Source organism: Cinclus cinclus, chromosome 1, assembly GCF_963662255.1.
Source record: "Cinclus cinclus chromosome 1, bCinCin1.1, whole genome shotgun sequence".
In the NCBI taxonomy this organism is placed as follows: Eukaryota; Metazoa; Chordata; class Aves; order Passeriformes; family Cinclidae; genus Cinclus; species Cinclus cinclus.
This window is the reverse complement of record NC_085046.1, coordinates 16,491,827-16,514,464: the sequence shown is the minus strand read 5'-3', so window position 1 is coordinate 16,514,464 and position 22,638 is coordinate 16,491,827. Positions and strand designations below refer to the sequence as shown.

At 38.5% G+C, this 22,638-nt stretch overlaps 1 protein-coding gene across 1 annotated transcript in view; it reads left to right on the top strand.

Moving 5' to 3' along the window:
• GPR158 (G protein-coupled receptor 158) overlaps positions 1–20,165 on the top strand; it is a 180,218-nt gene extending 160,053 nt beyond the window's left edge. Inside the window, exons 7-11 of the mRNA XM_062494249.1 lie at positions 374–612; positions 11,663–11,801; positions 15,782–15,887; positions 17,828–17,974; positions 18,711–20,165. Of these exons, the coding sequence (XP_062350233.1) occupies positions 374–612; positions 11,663–11,801; positions 15,782–15,887; positions 17,828–17,974; positions 18,711–20,165 (2,086 nt within the window). The remainder of the gene's footprint in view (positions 1–373; positions 613–11,662; positions 11,802–15,781; positions 15,888–17,827; positions 17,975–18,710) is intronic.
• The last annotated feature ends 2,473 nt before the right edge of the window (positions 20,166–22,638 follow it).

The window sequence follows — 22,638 nt, the reverse complement described above, 5'->3', positions numbered from 1 at the left end:
ATCAAAACAGAATAAAATCTCACATACATGGTTGCTGGTTTATGGAAATGACCTTTCATCTTTCAAAGACAGAAGTCTTCCACTGGGAGATGGAACGTACAAAACAGCTTGACAAGACAGCCTATAAATGTGTGTCTCTAACATAAGCATAGCTAATATTTTCTATTATTGCTATATAACACTCTCTGGGCAGCAGTCAGTTCCATTTAAATATGATTAGTATGAAAGTAATAATGTTCCAAACTTTGTTCTTGTACATACTGTCAGAGGAAAGACTGTTGGTTTGTTTTCTAAATAATCTGGTACCAAAATAAAATGGAAGTCTAATTCCTGTGACTGCTCTTCTTAATTCTGCACTGTCTGAATTTTTCAGGGTTTTGAAGGTATTCCTGTCCCGAACAGCTCAGCGTATTCCATATATGACAGGTGGGAGAGTGATGAGGATGCTGTCTGTTATTCTTCTGGTAGTCTTTTGGTTTCTCATTGGCTGGACTTCTGCAATAACCCAAAATTTGGAGAGAAACATTCCACTCATTGGTCAAGGGCAAACATCTGACCATCTGATCTTCAATATGTGCCTCATAGACCGCTGGGATTATATGATGGCTGTTGGTATGTTAATTTTATATCTTATCTTTAATTTCTAAAACAAAGCTTGGTTGCATTTTAATTTTTCTTCTTTTAAAATATCTTAAAGTTTTGTCAGACTGCCTAATATGTGAGAACTATGACAGTAAAATATCAGCATATATGTTATTTTAAATGGTCTGAGAAGTAAAACAAAATATGCTGACACTTCTTTGACTTTCAAAGGTTTGTAACTTGGATTGTAGTAACAAAGTGATGGGTGCTCAAGACATTTCATCTTTGAAGGCAGAAGGAAGAAGTAGCTCTTCTACTATTGAATCTCCTCTATAGTTCTACTATTGAAGTGAGAAATTGTGACTGGTTTAATGAAGGCTTTTTGATTTTGCACCACAGAACTGGGCAGATTTTGTGTGAGGAGGGAAAGAACTTCCAATGCCACTCATTCATAACTGTACAGAAATTGGTATCAAAGTACAGGGAATAGGAGATGAACATCAAATGCACAAACTTGATGTATGTGTTAGATGTGCTTTCAGTGCATGAAAAAGGCAGGAGCTAAAAATGGCACTGCAGAAGTCATATAAAGCAGAGCAAGTAACGTGCTTTCTACAACACAGTGCTTCCACCTAGAGCCAGTATTTCTTGTACAGACCAGGCTAGCCACCTGCTGTCTCAAATACTTAAGTGTTTTGAAATCTGAAATAAATTCCTATTTTTCTACCCTTTCCCTGCTTCTCCTATGGACATCCCACTGACAGAGCTCTGCTGCTGAGGATTAGGGAGATGTAATGGTGGCTTCTCCGCATGAGAGTGCAGATGAGAGGGACAGAAGTGTTTTCTCTGAGACTGGCATACAGAAAGTCAGTGTATAACAAAACACTTCTGCCAGCTTCACTGAGGAGCTTCCATGGCTCCAAGGTGCCCCTGTGCTCTGCTTTTCTCTCCTTTCTATAAGATCTCAGAGGCAGTCAGGCACAGGGGTACCCCATCTGTCAATGTGCTCACTGGCAAACCATGCAGAAAGGAGTAGAAAAGAGCATGTTTTGAAATGCATCTAAATTTGGGTCATTTTGGAGGGTGTGCTTTGCAGTAATGGAATAGTAGTATTGCCAGAGATGTTGTAAAATTAACCAAAAAGAATTAAATGTGAAATACTTGATGAGGTCATCTGCACTAACGCATTTTGGATCGAAATTTTGGTGCATTTGACAGTGTAGTGTAGTTTTATTAATATTTTGATAGTGGTGGTTTTTGCATAATGGTAACAAATGTTTTTATTCTCTGGGTTTTATAATTCTGATGGTGTAGTGATTAACAATTCAGACCCTAATACCCAATTATGGTCAATTGTATATTTTTGGCAAGAGATTACATAAGTTCCTGCCTGCCTAGTTCTGAAAAAAAGGATAGGTTTTTTTAAGGTATGTTTACAATTAAAAGAGTTTTTAATGGTTTTCAAAATACACTTAGGGGTAGGAGAACCAAAGTGAGTTCCCGAGCCTGGAAAATTGGGCAGAATTTCTTTTATTCAGTCATTTTGTCTTCTTATCCACACTGCCTCATAAACAGAACTATGTAACTCTTCAGTAAACTATGCAGTCATATTCGTGGTACCAGTAGATGTGCACGTAAGACTGTAGTAGCATGTGTGGTCTATATACATATTTATATGTGTGTATGTGTGCATGCATGTGACTTCAAGATTTTTGTTGCCAATAGCGGTCTGAAAAGCTTATAGTCAATAGTCTATAGTCCCAAACTTAGATACTTCATCTCGGAAATGTGTCACAAGTGATGTCCTTAAGCCAGAATTCCTTTTGTTCCTATGGCAGTGCCTTGCAAAATATAATATGTAATAAATTAATTGATAGATTCTGCTATTTGGTTTCAAATCCTAAAATAAAAATTGTGTATGGTAATGTATTAAAGACTTGTTATTTCATTTAGTTTAGTCAGGTACAGTATTTTATATAAATCTAGTGAGTGTTTAGTGGTATATTCTGTCACTTGTAGCCTTTGCTGGAATACTTCCCTATTTCACTTGGCTGTCAACACTTCACTGAAATGCAGACAGGGAATTTTCAAGGCCACAGATTAGTGAAGTGAGAATTAACAAGGCTCTGCTAGAAAGTCATAACGAGATGAATCCTTTATGCTACCAGAGATTATTGGAATCGGGATTTATGAAGCATTTTCCATACTAATGATGCTACTTAGACTCTGTCTCTGGAGGCTTTTATTGCGGTGAATGTTTTATAGATACATTTCCATTAAGTTTAAGAGGATGGTCTCTGTGAGAGACGTAGGGACTTAGACACAATGGTTATCACCATTTCTAGCATTGCCTCTGTACTCTGTGATATGCTGATGAGAAAAATTAGCATTCAGTAAACCTTATTTTATCTACATAATGTAATGTGAGTTACTGTGCATTTTCCTTCGGGTTTGTAAGTTTGTAATACAGTGTGTATCTTCCTTAGGGTTGGACGCTTGTGGGTAGCTTATTTGTTGCTTGCCTTATTCTTTTATTTTCTTTGTGTTAGTTTCTCCATCCCTTTCAAGGTCGGGGCATCTGTCTCATTGAAAAACCATGGCATGGTTGACAGTCTGAGATTTCAGAGAAAGACCTGAGGCCTTTCTCAGAAGAAGAAAATACTCATCCACAAAGCCTTTTTCCTATGGCCTGAATATATTCTATACCTCTACCTGTCACCGTCAGATTTTGAATTAGGAAACAGCTCCAAGTGATAAACTTCTGATACCTAAGGGCTTGCAGGGCTTGTCACAAATCAAACTATTGTTCTTTATCCTGGGGGGAAAGCATCCTATAAGTGTAAGGGGTGTTGGGTTTAAAAGAGCTTCCCAGAAACTGGAAAAAGAGACAATATAATAAATTCAATGAACAAAGCTCCAGAGAGGAGACAAAGGCAAAGAGACAGGCAAAGAGAGACAAAGGCAAGAGACAAAGGCAGAGAGATAAACATGCATGCACAAGCACAAATAAAAAGCAGAGGTGAAATCTTGACAGGTGGGTGTTCCTGACTTCAACAGGGCCAGTTCCACCCCGAATGGATAGGGAAGTTTTTAAAAATCCACCATGCATTCTCTGTGTTTTTCAGTTTTTATTTAGACCAGAAGTGAATGACAGGTATTGACTAAGCACAGGGAGATGTTTTTCCCCTGCAGCTGTTTGATTTCTGGCTGGCAGGAGCAGTGCTGCTCCACTGCGCTGAGCTACTGCCATGGCCCACACATCTCTGGGTCATGCTTTGGGTCTTGGGCATCAGAAGGGTTTCAGATATGAAACTTCCTCATAATTACTGCATGCTCTCAGCCAAGAAAAGGAGCAAAGTGAGTATTTTCAGACTGTTCCCAGAAGAACTCCCTCCCACTGTTCATTTGTTGATATTTAATATGCATAATCTTTGCATCTAAAGAGGGCATGAGGTGCCAGGACAGGCTCTGACAAATTGGGCATCAAGACTGCCTGTACAATTTGAGCTAGGGCATTGTGTAATACATCCTTATGAGGCCCTTCAATTAAATTTTCTACAGGCCCTCTGCTGCATTCAGTGAATGAGTGATTATTACTTCTTTTTGTTATCCCCATTTGATGTGGCCCTATGCCATATTTGGGGTGTGTTGTTCAGAGCACACAATGAATAAAGAACTGTTCATTTTTAAATGGGCGTTTTTAAATATGTTCCCCTTAGCATCAATGTACGAAGATCAAAGCCAGAACTATCTATTTTCAGTGTCTGTCTTGAGACATCGAGGGACTGGTTTTTCAGAGTACTGTTTATAGCCTCCTCTATGGAGAGCACAACCAGGAGATGCTTAGAATTCAGCACTGGTGTGGGCCTGGCTTCATTTCTCACATTAGATACTCAAAAAAATATATCATATAAAAATAGTGATCACTTGTGAAAAGCTTATTCTAAGTGATGAGGCCAGGGATGCATAAAATATTTGCAGCAAAAATAGGAAAAGAACAGTGTTTTACAAAGTACCTTCAGCTCTGTCTCTTTTCTGCTTGTAAATCACTCCTCCTGCCACCCTGTACACCTCTTCAGCAGTCCATCCACAGTCCACATCACCCAGCGTTGTGTGCAGTTTTATGTCACTTGTCTCTAGGATAAGGTAAATCTGGAAGAGTATGAGGGACAGCACCAAAGATGGGGAGTGCTTCTGGACCCCCCAGGCTTAGCAGTTTGAGTTGCATTGCCCCCTGCAGTAACGTTGCTTTTTCTTGTTACCTGTTACATGATAAGTGAAATCCCATATCCTTTACATAGGCATGATTTCTACAAAATATTTCTGCTCATGAAACCATGTTTGTGTTGCCTGGGCCACATGCTTATGTGTTGGTGAATGCCATATTTAGTTGCTTCTGCAAGTCTCCTGTGGTTTGGAAGAGACTGGAAGGTGCTCTGACTTCCTCTTGTCTTTGCACCACTCTTTTTGGAGTACACTACTGGTACTGCTCCAGATCTTTCCAGCACTTTAAGTACTTTGGATGACATTGGCGTTTGCTTGCATTATGTTTAAGATGTGAAAGAGGCCCCACACTCAGCCAGTTTTCAGCTGATCCTGTTTTCTGTCTTTCATCCACACACAAGTGAAGGGGAGGATGGGGCACATGGAGACAAGAAGTGTCCAGCTGACTTTAATAACAACAGTGAGCTATGGAAATCATGAGGCAGGACAGCACATCTGTCTAAAGGAATTAAGAAAATGCTTGAGTATAAGGGCTAAAAGAAGTGCAGAAATGAGAGGAGCTCCCAGAGACCTGAGAGTGGCATGTGTTTAGTGCAGTGAGACCCCTAGGTCTGTTGCTCACACTCAAGTCAGTGGCTATGTCTCCACTGCCAGCAAAAGCCATCTCTAGGGCATGGGACCTGAAGCCACAGGACCTACAGAGCATGGTCTGCATGTCCCTTACATCACTTTGAGTACACCTGCAAGGCAGTGTTGTGACAGTGGCAGGGACAGAGTATGCTGTGCCTCCCACCATCCCAAAGACCCCACTCTTCTTTCTCAGCCTTCACAGCCACACACCATAGAAGTTCTGGAAGGAAAAAAGCCTGAATCTGGCACCATCAATTCTTTCACCACAAATAGCTGTCTTTATTGCTGTACATAGCTAATTAAAATTATGCTGAGATATGGTGGGAGAGACAGATAAACCTCTGGTAATTTATAATTTGCTAGGAATAACTCAACACTAAAGACTTGTAATCACAGTTCATTGAAATATATGAAAATCCTTTCAGTTGAAGAAAAAAGCTTCTCCTATGACATGGTGCAACTTTCCAGGTGGGAGATTGGACACAGTGATGCAGAAAGAGATTGCGTTGGCTGGCAACACAGGAGCAATTGAGGACACAATTTTTTTCCAGTTTTAAAATGGTGCATGCTCAGCTCCAGCTGGCACCCTGAGTGAATGAACGGATGGAAGAGCTGTGCTTCCAGATCCATAGCTCACTACATTTCAGTAAATGAGATTTAAAATGTAGTGAAATGTGGTAGAGAAATAGATGAGTTGTCATAGCTGTGTAATGGATGTAAGTAGAGTGGTAATCAGTAATTACAGCTTAAAACCTGGAGGGGGGGGAAATGGTATAATTGTTGGAACCAGCAGTATAGAGTTCAGAATACCAGCTGAACTTGGGGAAGTCACAGCTTTAATGTCACCATCCCTGGGGAGCAGTGGCCTGGTTTTGGCCTGTGGTGGTGCTTTTTAAACAAGTAAGTGCAGTCAGACATAAAGCTTCATACAGAATCATGAAAATGGGCTTTAATCTTTCAGGGCTGTCTTCTTTTTGCAAGTATCTTCTGGACAGCAGAGTGCAAGCAAGCACAGGAATGGGTGTCCTGGCTCCAGGGAACCCACAGCCAACTTCACCTAGGGGCTGGCATGAAGAGAGAATGGAGATAATGGTATTTCTGCCAGGGTAGGAGGGCTGAGAAGCAACCAGGACAGTCTGAAATAATTCACTTTCCTCTCCTGACCATGACAGGAAGGAAACCCACAGTTTAGGACTTATGCTTTTCACAAACATGGGTAAATTTATTTCGGCTGTTGTCCTGCAATGGCAGAGTGGCATTATCCCAGTTTTACACAGGCAGAGCTGAGGCACAGTGAGATTAAGGTTATATGGTCCAATTAAGATGGTTGTCCATGTTGCAATGCCTTTGGGTCAGTTACAGAACTTAGTCAAATATATTTGCAACATTTGTATGGTCTCACTGGCTACAAATACAGCCCTGCATGCTTATTTCTGCTGCAAATTGCAGCAAAAATGTGTATTTGGCACCCAAATAGCAAGAAAACTGCTCCCACTTCTGCAAAAAATTATCACCTCTGCAAAGTTTGGATTGAATGGGGACCTCAAATGGGGTTTTTTTTCATATTCATGGGAGCCTTAGAAGTCAGTTGTGCATGTGTGCTTTCCCCCCTTGCAGTCTTTCCTGTCATTTACTAGAGATTCAACTGTCATTTGCAACAAATTGCAGAGCTTTCTTCATTAGGCAGCCTTGATTAGGTAAAGCACAGACATCTGCATAGCAGGAGTGAAAGCAGCAATGGGGATTTCCTTCTGCTCGGAGCAACACAGACCACTGCATGTTTAGCAAAACCTAGAAAACATATTAACCAGGTCTTCTGAGAAAGTTTGATTAAGTCAGTAATAACAACTCTGAGTCCATCCTTTTCTGTAAAGCAGATATATACCACAAACTCTGGATGTATATAATTGTCCTCCATTATTAGAAGATGCAGAATATGAGCAGTGACCTAAAAAGATCTCAAATGAGCAGACATGGCACACTCTTCGTTGTAACAGGCAGGTGGCATCAGGGGAGTCTGGCCAGTGCATTGGATGATCAAGCTAAGTGCTCCAAATTGCTTGATTTTCTAAAGACATAATCAGCATCATGAAGACAAGGAAGAATCCTGATTTTTGAACACCAACGAATATGCTAAGCAGGTTGATCAGATAATGCAAAGACCAGATAAAAGGTTCAGTGGATAAGAAGTAGGTAGTGACTAAGAAAGAGAGATATTTAAAGACTGATTCATTTGTTCCCATGACATATTGAGGTCTTTTTACATTTTCATCTCCTGCCTTCCATTCATATCTGCATCCATTTATGCCTTTAAAGCAACTGTGCCTTTTATTAACCTCTTACCCATCAGAGATTTTCTCCCAAATCTGAATGCCTGTTTTGGACAATTATAGAATAACTACTGCAAGGTTTTTTTCAGAGCTCTTTTGTTTTATTGCTTTGACTCTGTATTTTCTGTCCAAAGAACAGTTGGCAGCTCTCTCTCCTAGGATTTTCCGTAATTTTTCCAGAGGGGGAAAGGAAGGGTTTTCTTGATTTTGTGCTTAATATGTGAAATGGGATAATTTATAAGCCTTGTGCTAAATCATAGGAATAAGGTCATATGTTTTGAGCTTTGAGTTTGCTCTTTACAGGTATGCAATATGCCAAGATATTCCTTTAGTGGTCAGAAAGTCACTTTTCTGCACCAGACTTTTACTGGAAAATTATTCAGCAAGCCAAATAGCAATTTCATATCACATTTCACAGATTTTTGACCTTTAAAGATATTTGGTGTAAAGCAGTCATTAGTGTCCCATAAACAACCTAATCAGAGATGAATTGTACATTAGAACCTTGTTACTTGGTGGCCAGATGTTCTCCATTATTTATCTATCTATCTATCTATCTATCTATCTATCTATCTATCTATCTATCTATCGTTATATCTTTGTTATTCATTGGAGTAATAAATATATTTATATGTTACCTACCTTTATATTGAGAAAGTAAAAAGACCACGTAGGAAAACCACACAGCAAAAATTTATAACACCTTCAGATGTTTTTGCAAATTGCACTAACAATCTGTAGCTAATTATAGGAACTTGACTTGCCCCCAAACACAGCTTTTGCATGATACATTTAAGCTGTTTAATTAGTGGTTTAGATAATAAATTGCTTTTCTATCAGTCTGTTTTGTTTTGTCATTGCTGATTAAATTATTGTAATGTTGGACTTAGCAAGTAAAGGAACTCTGTTATTTTACCTTATGTTTTAAGAGCTCTTCTGTATTTGTGTTCCATACCAGATGTCACAGTAATTATTATCTGCAGACAGGAATGCCAACTCTGCTTTTAGTGTAAAGCTTTTCTAAAAGCATTATACACTTAATGGTACAAACTACTGTTATGCTGCAGTATATGAATACTTTGAAATTGTCTCTTTTCTTAAGAACTCCTTGTAACTATGATTGTGAAACTGAAAACTGAAATTTTCAGAATTAATCCGATCTGGAGATCAGATGCTACCTGCCTTCCTACTTAGCCCAGCTAATTAGAATGTTCGGGCTGTAAGGGTTTGTTTTCTTTTTAATGGAAGTGTGAAGTGTGTTTTTTTTCATTTTCATTTGCTCTGTATGCAAAAACAAAAACAAAAAGCAACAAAAAATCACCCAAAAAACCCCCCACTAATTCAAAATTACAGAAATTTTATTTTTTCTTCTAAAAGTAAGCAAAATTTGGCCCTCACTCTCTAATTCAAGTTCAAGCAAGAATACCTTCAGCACATGAAATTTTACATGGGTATTTTTATTTCTTTGAAAGTCAAACCTTTTCAGACTGTCAGCCTCTATTAGCACTTGTAACTGATCTTTTCGGTCAAAAAGAATCTCGGGGCTCTTCTCACTTCAGCTGAGAAAGAGGAAGAAGAACAGGCCATGGGTAGTTTTGTGGAGTGTGCCTGTTATTTCACAATTAGCTCATCTATTCAGTTCTGCTGTTCATGTGGGGGGAGCAGGGGAAGGTTGGATGAAAGGCAAAATGTGAGGAAATAGGCATTGTCTGGTGTGTTAGAGGAGCCCCTCTTGAAAAGTGTTAGTATGAAGGACTTCCATAGAAGACAGGACAGTAAGATACAGTGATCTGGCTATAACAGCCTAATTCTAATGATTTTCTGCTTTTCAATTTATTCTAAATCATTATGGAGCAATTAAAGCAATAGATTGCAGTCATTTGAAGAGCAATACATTTCAGTGCCATGATTCTGCATATGTGACACAGCTACTGAAAGAAAAAGACTCAAACTGCTAAAATTTGTAAAAAACCTTTATTCTTATTTCATTAAAGCCAAATTTGTATTCCACTTGGTCAGGAAAGACTTCAGGATCAAGATGACTTGGTAAGTCATTCTGTGCAGGAATTTTTAAGAAACCAGAATTATAGACTTCATTTGTAGCATAGCTAATTTTCTAGAAATTAAATGGAAGTAGCAGCCAGTTTGCCCAAGTGTATGAGTAATTTGGGAAAAAAACATAACTACATGTGTGCTTCTGTTGAGCTCAAAACCAGGCTGGGACACAGAAGATTCATACCAGGATTTTTTTTTTCATTTTGACACTCAGTTAGGCCTCAAATTATACTATTACTTATTGAAAAGATCAAAATTTTTATTATTGATAGGATTTGGTAAGGAAGAACAGAAAACCAGCAGTATGGATGGATTATGCCCCTTGAGATGTTCGGGTTTATTTAACGGGTAAGGCTGAGTCTAGAAAAGGATGTGTTCTAGTAAAAGTTATGATCTTGGAGGTAGGACATGTATTTTTCACTAAGAAATGTGCAAAGTGTTCAGAATTCAAAGTGAACTCTTGTCATAGCACAGAGAGATCTATGTAACTGAATTCATTTTATACAGACTTGTTTCTTATTGATTTTAGCTGGAATTAATAGCAGAATTAGAAGTTTCAAAATGGTAGAACAATATATTATAGGTAAGTTATAGCAGTCATGGACTACTAAAAGTGGAGGAACTGGAGGTCCTGTTCTAATGAGATATCCAGTGCTGACATTATATTTTAGTCAGTTGTTAATGGTGGGGTTCACAAGCATTTGTGTCAATACTGAAACCAGAGCAGTCATTATTTGCTGATCACTTCCACAGGGTCATGTCACTGATCTCCAGGTTTAGTTACAGTATAGAAAAATTATTGGCAAAAAATAAGTCTGAAAAAGAATTAATTTTCTATTATATTGCATTTAATTGTAGTTTTTATTGCAAAAATTCAACAAGACATAAGCAGTGAATGAATAACAATGGGATCACAATTTCTGAAGCTGATCTGGAGCAGTGCTGGCATTGCAGGGGTCTAACATGGAACTGTACATTGCTGGGTGACACTCAAAAACTTCCAACCATTGTCAACCCAGACTGCAAGGCAAGAGGGACTGGCACCAGCTCTATTGATAGCTACATGACAGAGCTGTAGGGTTTTTTTTCTGGGAGTTTTTTCAAGGTGATTAGAAAATCACTTCATTCATATCAAGATCAAAATGATATCACATCAGGCTGTCCGCTGGAAGCTGAAGTCAGCATACTGCTGGGTGTAGATGAGCTATCTCTAAGTGAATAGTTTAGGCTGATCCAGACACCCTACTCTTCCTCCTTTCTTCCTTTCCTCATTTTACTCCTAACAGAGACAAATCATTTGTTTTAAGTGCATTAGACCTTCAGAAGTCATATATTATGGGTACTAGCAGAATTAACTGTCATAAACAGAGGAATTTTTTAAACACAAAATATATTGTTTTATCTAAGTTATAAACCTTTGAAATGAAAGTGTTGTCTTAAAAAGCATATAGTCTGGTACTAGCACTATATCTGCCACTGTAACAAGAACCAGAGGTACAATTAAAAATACTTGTTATTTGAAGTGATGTCAGACATCTGTAGCATCGATTATAAAAGCAAGCAAGACATTTTAAGGCATTGTCTGAAAGTTTGTCAATTATAAAATGGAAATACCATGAATGCAAAAGTTCCTGATCTGGAAAAATATGTGTAAAATTAAAACCAAATATATCATGCACAGTGACAATATCCAAAAGAGTTTGAATGCCTATGCGTGTACTTATATACATGTGTATTGTTTTTGCATAGATACTCACACATACAGAAGATACTGTAGTGCTTCAAATTTCCTTCCATCTATAAAACTAATTGCAAATTATTTCTTTCTGTTCTTCTCACAGCTGAATTTTTATTCCTCTTGTGGGGTGTTTATCTCTGCTATGCAGTGCGGACAGTCCCATCAGCATTTCATGAGCCACGTTATATGGCTGTTGCAGTTCACAATGAGCTCATTATCTCTGCTATATTCCATACAATTAGGCAAGTGATCTGTAGATCTAGTAATTAACCATTTGCCTTTCAGGTTTCATATGGTGCAACTTAGAATGGGTGAATGGGATAGGATGCATAATGGAAGGTCTTATAAATATTTGTTTCCATAAATTAAGTGCTTACTAGACTTAAAACTGTTCCCATGGGATTCAAGAATATGAAATTTTATAATTAGGGTTTTTTTCAGTGTAGTTAGGTGATATTTTCTTGGATCAAAGCTCAGTATATATGATAACTTAGGTATAGCTAAACAACTGTCTGTCTTCAGTCATCTACATACTGCTCACTGTTTTGTATCCCTAGAAAAACAGCAGGTAAGAATGTTGGTTTGTATGAACTTTTGCTGGTGTGTAACAGATTGGTGAGCTGCAGCTATATGTTAAGATTATTGTCCTGGTTTGGGCATGAAGCATAGCATTTTATATGCTGACCTAAAAATATTTTATGCATAGGATTCTGTATCGGTAATATAAAACCCATGTTTCTTCTAAAATCTATAATGAGCTCTACATTTCATTCTTGTAAATTATTTGGGTAGTAACAAATAAATAAGGTTATTTGCTAGAGCTACATGAAAATTTACTAAATCTGGCTTTCCTACAGAGTACTGTAGGAATGGAAAGTTACAGAGTACTGTAAAAATGAATACGGCCTAGAAAATGCAAAAGAGCAAGTTAACATGAGTTTCATCTCATCCTGTAAGAACTCTTAAGACTTTCTTCTGACATTCTCACACCTTCTTTTGCCTCCTAACAGACCTTATCTACTAAGATTGTTTCTTTATTTTTTGCATTGCTTCACTGACAGTCTTCAAACACTCTTCTCTGTTCCTTGGTCTGTCTTGGCTCTAACACTGCTGCTTGTCTTCTTGATTTTTGTTTTCATATTTTTTTCTGATTAAACATCAACAAAGCAAATCCTTCATCTCTGTTCCTTCCTGGTGCTCTTTTCTCTTATCATTATTTTGCAGTTCACTACATTTTTCTGGCATGCCGTTTTTTTCCTTCCCTTTCTCCTAACCCTGTATCTCAACACCAACATACACTCAAAATCTATACCTCCTAACACAAACATCTGCAAAGTTATTGTTTAAAATCTTTATTTGATGGAAGCATTTTTCTTTTAATTCCTGATAGATGTAAAATTCACTTGCAATACTTTTATTATAATCAATATGACTGCTTCTCAATCAATTTTCCCTCCATTAATTTCTATTCCTAAACTGTGTGTTGAGCCATATTAGAAGAGAGCCATGTTAGTTCAGAGCTATTTTCTGGGCTGCAAGTTTCTTTTAACAATAGAACAGGAGGCAAGTAACCTTGGATGAAGGGGAAAAGGGGAAAAAGGGAATTTTAATACATGCCTTATGAAGAAGACAGACAAGGATTAAGTCTTTCTGTTTGTCTTATTGACAGTCCTGTGCCTACAGGTCTGTTGATCCTATTCTTCCTTATTTTCTTCTTATTTTTTTTTTAATGTACATTTTGTATTGCCTCTTTCCCGTCTGTCTAATACATGCTGGTCTGTTGAAGAAATATTGTGTAGTGTTTATAGATAAGATTGGAAAAAATGTACATGATGCCTCCTGAGATTATGTCCATTTCTGAATGCACAACTCTTAATCTATTTCCTTACCTTATTTTTTTTTTTGTTTCCAATCTTCCATGCTAAGTTTTGGATGCAACTGAAAGGGCAGAAATGTACAACTTAGATTTTTATGACATACCTGAATTTTCATGAAGTTGAAAGTACTAGAGCCTTGAAGGACACCTACAAGGCAGCCATCCAGTTTGAAAACTCCCAAAGCTCATAGAGGATTGATGTGAGCACTAAATAATACCTTGAACTGTTTGCATTTTGTTTTCCTTTGAAAGTATTCCCATTTCAGAAACAGAGGATTCTGGATTATCTTCAGATCAGCACAATATAAAATTCCTGCGTTTCTCTTTCTCTTATATTACTGAGAAACCCAAAATTTATATGGAAAAAAATCTCATTAAAATAGAAATACTATCTTTGCTAGGGCTAATGGCTACTACAAATGAGGTTTTGCACTGAGGCATGGTATGGCATGGATACCTTAATGAGTCAAGGTCTCGAGCATAAAGGAAGCAAAACAGCCTTCATAGAATCTGAAGATTGGATCTGTTAAGGGTTAACCAAATCCAGTGGCCATCAGGATGTGGGTGCTTTCTCCCATCTGTCTGATGGATCTGGCTGCTGGTTCCATTGCAGGTTGAGCACATCCACATCGGGGCAGTCACACAGCATCTGGCTGGCCACAGGGGCCAGTGCAGGTCCGACACACACAGCTGGTCCTGTTCCTCTTCTGCAGCTGGGCCTGGGCTCACACTTTGGGTCTTCCCAGGGGCAGTCACCTATTGTGCTGCCTGAGGTTTGTTCATCAATTGCACATGCACACACGCACCATGGAGAGAGCGCTATCACACCAAAGGAGGATTTAATGAGAAAATGTGAGATATGTCAGGGGCAGAGCTCAGTGACAACTCCCTTACATGTCGCTAGCCATTTTATCCCTCTCTTCTTTCCCATGCTTTTTCTCCCCACACCTACCTTATCCCCTATCTGTCCCAGTCCTTGTCTTCTCCCAAAATAAACAACCCACCCTCATTATTTTTTTTCCTATTGGTCACAGTTTTGCTACATCTGTACTCAAATTTAGCATTTGTGATGCCATTAGCTAGGCAATCACAATCTTATCTTCTGTTGCTGATATGGTTACATCAGTGCCACTGACCCTGCAAGTTCTGCTCCCTCAAAGGTCCATCAATTACCTGTGAAGTTTGGCCATCTTTCAAAAGACTCCCTATTAACCACCTGTGAAATCTTGCCATCTGTTACAGCACCGTTTTAACTTGTGTTCACTTTTTGCTCTGTTATTTGTTAGATCCATCAGTTTCTCATGTCATCTTCATCAGTTCAGTTGTGTTGTTTATTAAATCTCAGGCCTAAAACTCCTCATACTCCTGCACACCCAAAGCAACATCTCTCTAGGAATTAATTGGAATATTTTGTTGTGTTCATAAAACATTGCATTTACAAAGTATTAAACAAGTAATTATGACTGTATTATTACAGCATGTAAGACAGTGTTTCATGCCAGACTATTTCTGTTAACAAAGGCTTCTTCAAAATGTGCATCTGTGAACTTGGATAAGTTGCAAATGTCATTTCTATGTGAATGATTTTTGTAACCTTGGAAATGCAAGCCAGCAGTACATCCGTTCATCCGTTGCACTGCTTACTGCTTCTATCTTTGGGAGTTCACCAAAGCAGACAAGCCAAGCATGCTTCAGCTTCAACTGCACTGCTTGTTCTACCACTCCTTTAGAAAGCTCAGCAAGGAACTGTCTGGTTTGAGAAGTTCAGCCACTCATTTCCAAGAATTCACAGGCTCTTGGACCCTGCAGTAGTGAGCTGGGTGGTCCTGTAATAAACACCATTTCTCTGCTCCCTGCTAAAATGCATTTCAGTTCAGTTCTCCCTTGAATGGCTTATCAGCTGTACTCCACAGCTGTGATCTGTGGACATCCTGTGTTTACAAAGTGCACTGCAATTCATCAGAGTACATGTGCTTAAACTAAAACCATCTCTTCAGCTCCTTAATGTATGTAAGCTGCCATAACTCAGGCTAAAGAAGCTGTGACAATATGCACAAAACAAAGACAGCTCAATAGAGTGAGAAAGATGGAATAAGCAGTATAATTTAAGGCCTGTTGTTTCTTTTTATATTTTGGTTTGTTGATTGTTTTTTTTTCAGAGTTGTTTTGAACTTTAGCATATAGGGAAAGTGTATGGATGTAATTTTTAGTCTGTATGAAAGCAGTACAGAACAAAACCAGTTGTGTTTGGCCATTCAGTGAAAAGAAACCTAAGTGATACTAAAGATATTAAATCTAATGCACTGGAGAAATGCAGTGAATTGCAACCCTGAATTCTATTTTCAGATTCATTCTTGCTTCAAGACTTCAGTCTGACTGGATGCTGATGCTGTTTTTTGCACACACACATTTGACTGTGACAGTCACTGTTGGGCTACTTCTGATCCCTAAGGTATTTGCTGTCTCTTTTCTTCTGCCAAGACTGAGGAAGATAAATGTTGTCATGCAGAAGTAATTCTGTGTAAATCTAGCAACAACTGATAGAAAAGGAGGATGTAAAATTTGGCTCTTTTACCTTGAAAGCTGTATTGTTTTTATTTTTAAAATGTATACATTTTCAAAGTTTCTTTCTTTCAGCTTTCAAAATTACAGGAGTTTAAAATACTTAAAATGTTGATGTGATTAATACAAGAAGGAAAGAATCCTTCCTAACTGCGCTCTTTTTTTTAGGTATTTGTGTGACCATGCTGCTTCTACAGTTAGCTGAGATCAGACAAAGAATTTAGGCAATCGGGAATCAGGAGGCTGGACTAGCCATGACATAGGGACGTAGGGATTTAAACCAGGCAGTTTCAGGCTGAAAAAGGAGAACCCTTTGCAAGTCAGAGCATGGGATGCACAGATGCTGCTGACTGGGAGGAGACACGGCCATGACTGGGAGCCAGGAGAGGTGCTGGCTGCCAGGGGGGGTGTGAGGGGGCACAAGTGGATGGGAATGGCAGGAGTCAGGGAGGAGCAGAGAAAACCCCCAGGCTGCAGCGTGGACACCTCCCGTGGGACACAGGGAGCAAAGCCCAAGTATTGTCTCACCTGGGGCAGGAGATCTGCAGGCAGCTCCTCCTGTCCCTAGCAACAGTCCCCAGGAATGGAGTAGGACTTCCTTCTTAGGACAGTACCCCAGCAAAAGGAATGATTTTCTAATGGGTTTTGAAATGACTAATCGTATTCATCAAAAGCTCAAAGTCAAAATAGCAGTAAAGGTGAAATCTACATATGAAGCAAGAGCATTAAGTAGCTCAGGTAGATAGAATTTAGAGGTTAATGAAGCTATTCCTGCCTTTTTCCTGTGAGTCAGAACAGGGTATGATGATGACTATCATATATATGTACATTGAATAGTCATAACAAGGGACTCATTGATGCAGCCTTAGTGCTGCATAATCTTGTTTTATTTTAAATTACTTTTCAGATCCTTAGCAATAATCTTATATTTTCTATTTTATATTAATGTGCTTTATAGCATATCTTCAGAGGTGACTTTCTGAACTAGCCTAGAAAATTTGTTGACCTTTCTCAAGCTGACTCATAACTACTGATCAACATTTTCATTTTTAGCTTATTGTCTGTGTTACACTGCACAGACGTTTCTTCCAACACACCAAAGAATTCAGAGAATTAAGATTCACAAGGTTTGGTTCTATTCATAAAGTCCTGAGGACAGATGACTATGTGGAGTTGAATCAATATGAGCAAAACAATAATGACAACCTCATTCCAACTCCTGATTCAAGGATTTGGTGATCCATAGAAGAAAAATGTTGTCTACTTTTTCATTAGTTTCTTTCTCTCTTTCTTTTTTTTTTGTGATTTTTTTTTTTGGTTGGTTGGTTGGTTTTTTGTTTGTTTATTTTTTCGGGTTTTTTTGTTTTCTTTTTCCACCTTATGTCTTCCTTTGCAGGGTTAGGATCTAAAATAGGAGAACTGCTTTCTGCAGGATTATGTAGATGTATGTTGTACAAAATAGTGTCTTACTGTTTTAGCAGCCTAATTGGAAATAATGTCTGAAAGTCTATTTTCATGCCAGCTTAATTGAAATGCCATTTAAAGAAGTTCAAACAAGTATCAAAATAAGTAAGATTTTTTTTCCTTATGCAAATCTCTAAGATTTTTGAAGTTACGCCATCATTAATAAGGGTTCCTTCCATATAATACTGAGACTCTAGAGGACACTACTTCAGGCAATGAAGTTCAAAGTAATGTTTTGAGTTTGAGAATGACATCAAATCTGTAGAAGGGTCATTGTACCATAAAAACTGTTGTAAGCTCTTACACTGATGTTGAAGTAAACCTTTGCACTCATGTTAACATATTTTTTGTGAATACTTATTGCAGTTTTCACATTCAAGCAATAACCCAAGAGATGATATAGCTACAGAAGCTTATGAAGATGAGCTTGATATGGGTCGGTCTGGATCCTATCTAAACAGCAGTATCAACTCGGCATGGAGTGAACATAGTTTGGATCCTGAAGATATTCGGGTACATATAACTCATTTAAATAGCTTTTGTTTTCAAGAACACTTTTTCCTACAAGAAAACCCCAGCTTGCATGCAACTTGCAGAGCTCAGCTGAAAAATACCAGCTTAGATCTTTTATGACTGTGGTATAAGGTAGTGTAAACTCTCCTGGGAAGTATTTACTAGTGTGAAGAGACGCTGCATTACTAGTTGTAGTAAAGTTATAGTGGTGGCTAAGAAGATGGAATCATCCTCAGCAAGAGCTGTTTCTCAGTTTACATAGATTATTTGAATTATCTTGAAGTGCAAACAGCTTTTGGTTTCAGTTTAATTAGTCATTTGTATGTAACATATACGTAAGCATACATAACCATAAAGATAAAATTTTAAAAACTCGATTAATGGAGATAACTACCGTATTCTTATTTTACATGATTAAAGGCCTTATGTTCTGAGGATAAAAAGCAGCTATAGAGCTCAGCAGGAAAGTATACGCTACAACACTGGGAAATCTGAAACAGCATATAGGAAGTGTGCATGCTGTGGAAAGTAACACGTTTATGCACGAGGGTTGAACTTTTTTGTGAAGTGGAAAAAATGGGATTCAAGCTGATGGAGAAATGGCATATTCAAGAATTAGAAAAGACAATGAAATGAGTTTAATGCCCTGTTTAGAGCAACAGGTCATGCATTCATCAGGCTGCTCATTTGTACTCACTGTGTAAATACTAGTTTTGCCATTCACTGTGCTTTGCAGGATGAATTGAAGAAACTATATGCTCAGCTTGAAATCTATAAAAGGAAGAAGATGATTGCTAATAATCCACATCTCCAGAAAAAAAGGTGCTCTAAAAAGGGCTTGGGGCGCTCAATAATGCGGCGTATTACAGAAATTCCTGAGACTGTCACCAGGCAGTGCTCCAGGGATGAGAAGGACTTGATGGAGCACAGTGCTGTGAAGAACTTGGCCACACTGAAGAAAAACCCACCGGATTCCACAGGTTCTGCAAAGCCAAAAGAAGAGACTTCGAAAAACAGGGTCTTTTCCTTAAAAAAGTCCCACAGCACTTACGATCATGTTAGGGATCAAACAGAAGAACCAAATGGCTTAACTACAGAAAGTGCAAAAGTTATAGCTGCTGAGAAAACTCTTCTGGACTCCTTGAATGGCAACAAATTAACCAAAAATGCTCCTGATAAGGTTGAAGCTGTCTCCACCGAATCGGTCCCTTTGGTGTGCAAATCAGTAAGTGCGCATAATTTAAGTGCTGATAAGAAGCCTCTGCATCCAAGAACATCTGTGTTACAAAAATCCCTCAGTGTTATTGCTAGTGCCAAGGAAAAGACTCTGGGACTAACGGGTAAAACACAAAGTCTAGAAGAAAGCACTAAATCTCATAAATCTCATCAAAAGGGTAAGGAGGCAGGCAAAAAGCACTCAGCCTCCGATAAAGGGGAACATAAGGATTCCCACCGGAAAAACTCTACCCAGTCTGAGGAAACAAAGAAAGCCCATAAATCTGGAATTATTAAACAGCAAAGGGTTAGTCAAACACCTGCAAATCCAGACACAGGCCCAGGTAAGTCTCTGCACAAGGACAATTTCGACATAGGAGAAGTTTGTCCTTGGGAGATATATGACCAAATTCCTGGTCCTGTGCCTTTTGACTCTAAAGCTCAAAAACATGTGTCTATTGCTTCCTCAGAGCCAGAGAAAAACCACCCTTCCCAGCCAAAGGGGAAGACTCATCATAAGCTGAAGACACCTGAGGGGTATCAACAGTCAAATCAAAAGAGCTCAGAGAAGGTGGAAGCAGCCACTCAGGAGAAACAAGAGCAGCAGATCTTTGAAAATGAGAAAAATCAGTCAAATTCCAAGTCCCAGGTCTCTCCTGGGCTGAAGTGTGAGAATGTTAATAGGTATACACCTAATACCCATGCTGGGGATCAGGAGGAGCTGCCCCAGAAAACAGCAGAAAAGGAAAACCTCAATAAATTGGCTGAACAGAAGAAATTTGCCTCTTCTGAGGGAAATGTGCTTTCATCTAACTCCCATAAGCCAAGTAGTTACCTACAGCAACCTTTAGTATCTCGAGCTGAAGTCTGCCCTTGGGAGTATGATACAGCAGATTTACCAAATGCAGAAAGAAGTGTAGCTTTATTGAACACCTCTGCTATAAGTGCAAATAAAACAGCAGCACCTCGAAAATAAGAGGCTTTCGGACTGAGGAGAGTAGCAACATTGAGAAGACAGACAACAGGAAAGACAGAGAGGACTTAGGCCAAAAGGATCTGAAAATTCCTAAGGAGAATCACTCAAATCAAGGGAATCAGAACTACAAATAAGTAGGATTTAAGCAAAGTAAATTATCATTATTGTTGTTATTATTTATATGTTGAGTGCCAACAATGTGATTAGCAGTGCCCAGAATATGGTCCCTGCTCTGAGGATTTTACTGTGTCAATGAAAGAAATCTGCCTTTGTGAAATCAATTCTATTTTAAAAGAAAAAAATAATAAGATGATATCAAACGCACAGTGTAGATCTTAACCAAGTTATTTCTGGATGCCGTAACTGGCTGTAACTTGCCCTTGGGACTTTAAAGATCCAGCAGAAATGGGACACAGAAAATGTCCTGATGGCAAAAAGGAGTATCAATGAGCAGCTTATTAAAGTGACGACTTTTCATTTTACATATTTAATCTGAACAGCACTGCTAACTCAATGCATCCAAAAAATATTTTATAAAATGATTGCTTTCATTTTCTTATTACTGTGTGTTTAAGTACATTGTTGTGTCTCATATTAAAGCATTCCAGATTGTATAATTTTTGCAAATAACTTTGATATTATGTGACACAACAACATATTTATGCAATCTGCAGATACTGTCTTCTAATTGCAAGTTAAAATACCTGCTGTAGACTTTTTTTTTATATACAGAATTGCAGTAATCTTTCACTGGCTATGGAAGCTGTAATTCGTATTGGGAAATTCTTTTGGGCTTTGGAGATCATTTTATTTTCTTTCCTGTGATTTATATAGTGATTTTTTTTGTTTACTCTCTGTTATTTATATTTATAATTTGATACTGTATTGTTCAGGGGTTTTATATGCAGTAAGTTATGCACTTCCCTGTTAATGCTCATAGACTTTGTTAATAGTGGAAATTCAGTCGTCTTAGCTGCGTATACTGGTAAGTCCTAGGAAAATTTATCTGGGTTTTTTGTTACTAATTGGAAAATATAATCTAAGAGATGAAAAATCTTACTTTAAACATCAATGGTGATTATCTTGTTCAGTATTTCATACTGAACCTATCCTGTTAAGTAAGACGAGCAAGAAAGACAATGAATATACTCCAGAAATGATCACATGTTTTTCTAAAACCAGACAGCTCTGGGAGGTATTTTATTTATGAAGCAAGCAACACTGTATTGTTTATCCCTGCTGGCAAACCTCAAAAAATTGGCTCTTGGAGTGAGGACAGAACTCCAAAATATTACTCTTCCCCTGTATATGCAAATGTAAGCGATACTGGGAACAGAAGTGATAGCATCTCTCTCCAGCTCTCCAAAATCCCTTGACTTTTTTAAAATTTATATGTACATTTACAGTAAAAGTTAGTGTTTGATACAGTGCTACTTTTCAGCAATAGCTACAGTCCTCATTGTGCATATGAGCTTAATTCATAGGTGGCCCATTCACAACTATGAGTCTTGGTGACAGTTCACATTCAGGGCCTGAGGACATGTTGAACAGTTCTGAGGAGTATCAGTAGTAATGAAACAGCCCCAGCCATCTCAATGCAGTACCAATAAAGTGCTGTTCACAGGAATTGGCTATACATAGTGTACTCCAAAACAAAGACAGCTCAGTCCTAAAGAACTTGTGCAATTTGAGAGAAGTGATGGGATTCGGTGGAAGAACATGAAATGTGGATGACTGAATAGAATATGTTGTTTAATATATATATAATATATATAAAAATAGATATTTATATATGTTTAATATATATATATAAATGTCATATCTAATACACACATGCACATACACGTATGCAGTATAAACTGATTTTTGTGGCATCATAGAAAAAGTGGCTTAAGATAAAATGCAATGAGCAGAGCGACTCAGACAACCTGGGCATGAGGAGGACTTTTCTGTCCTTTAAACAGGAGAGGAATCTGTGGGCATGTCTAGACTGCCAGATCAAGATGGATCTGATTTTCCTACTGCCGCTGCTAAGCCCAAACCTGAAATGTGCCAGCACCTGAGCCAGCCGGGGACAACCTGACTCAGGTCTTGGTGCTGTCTAAACATGTTACCTCACTTATAAGTTCTGCTCATTAACTCCAGATTAAGTGACTGAACTGCCTCAGCTAACCTAGTTATCCAGGATAGGGCTCAGTTCCACCATGGGGCTGTGCTGACTTAGGTCTTTACTACCTTGGGCTTGTCTGACTCTCCCACCCCTCTTTTGTAGGGCATAATTATGGTCTAGGAGATCTGACTGGGACCCTTCCACCCAGAATCCATGTTCCACCCATGAAAGGGAGTCAGGCATATGAGTCTGGGTTCTCTGGGCATCAGTGCACCCCCTTTGCACACACAGTGCCACCAGCACCCTATGTGCAGCCCAAATCCAGCTCTGTCCTTGGTGTGGAAAAGAGTTGAGATTAGACCT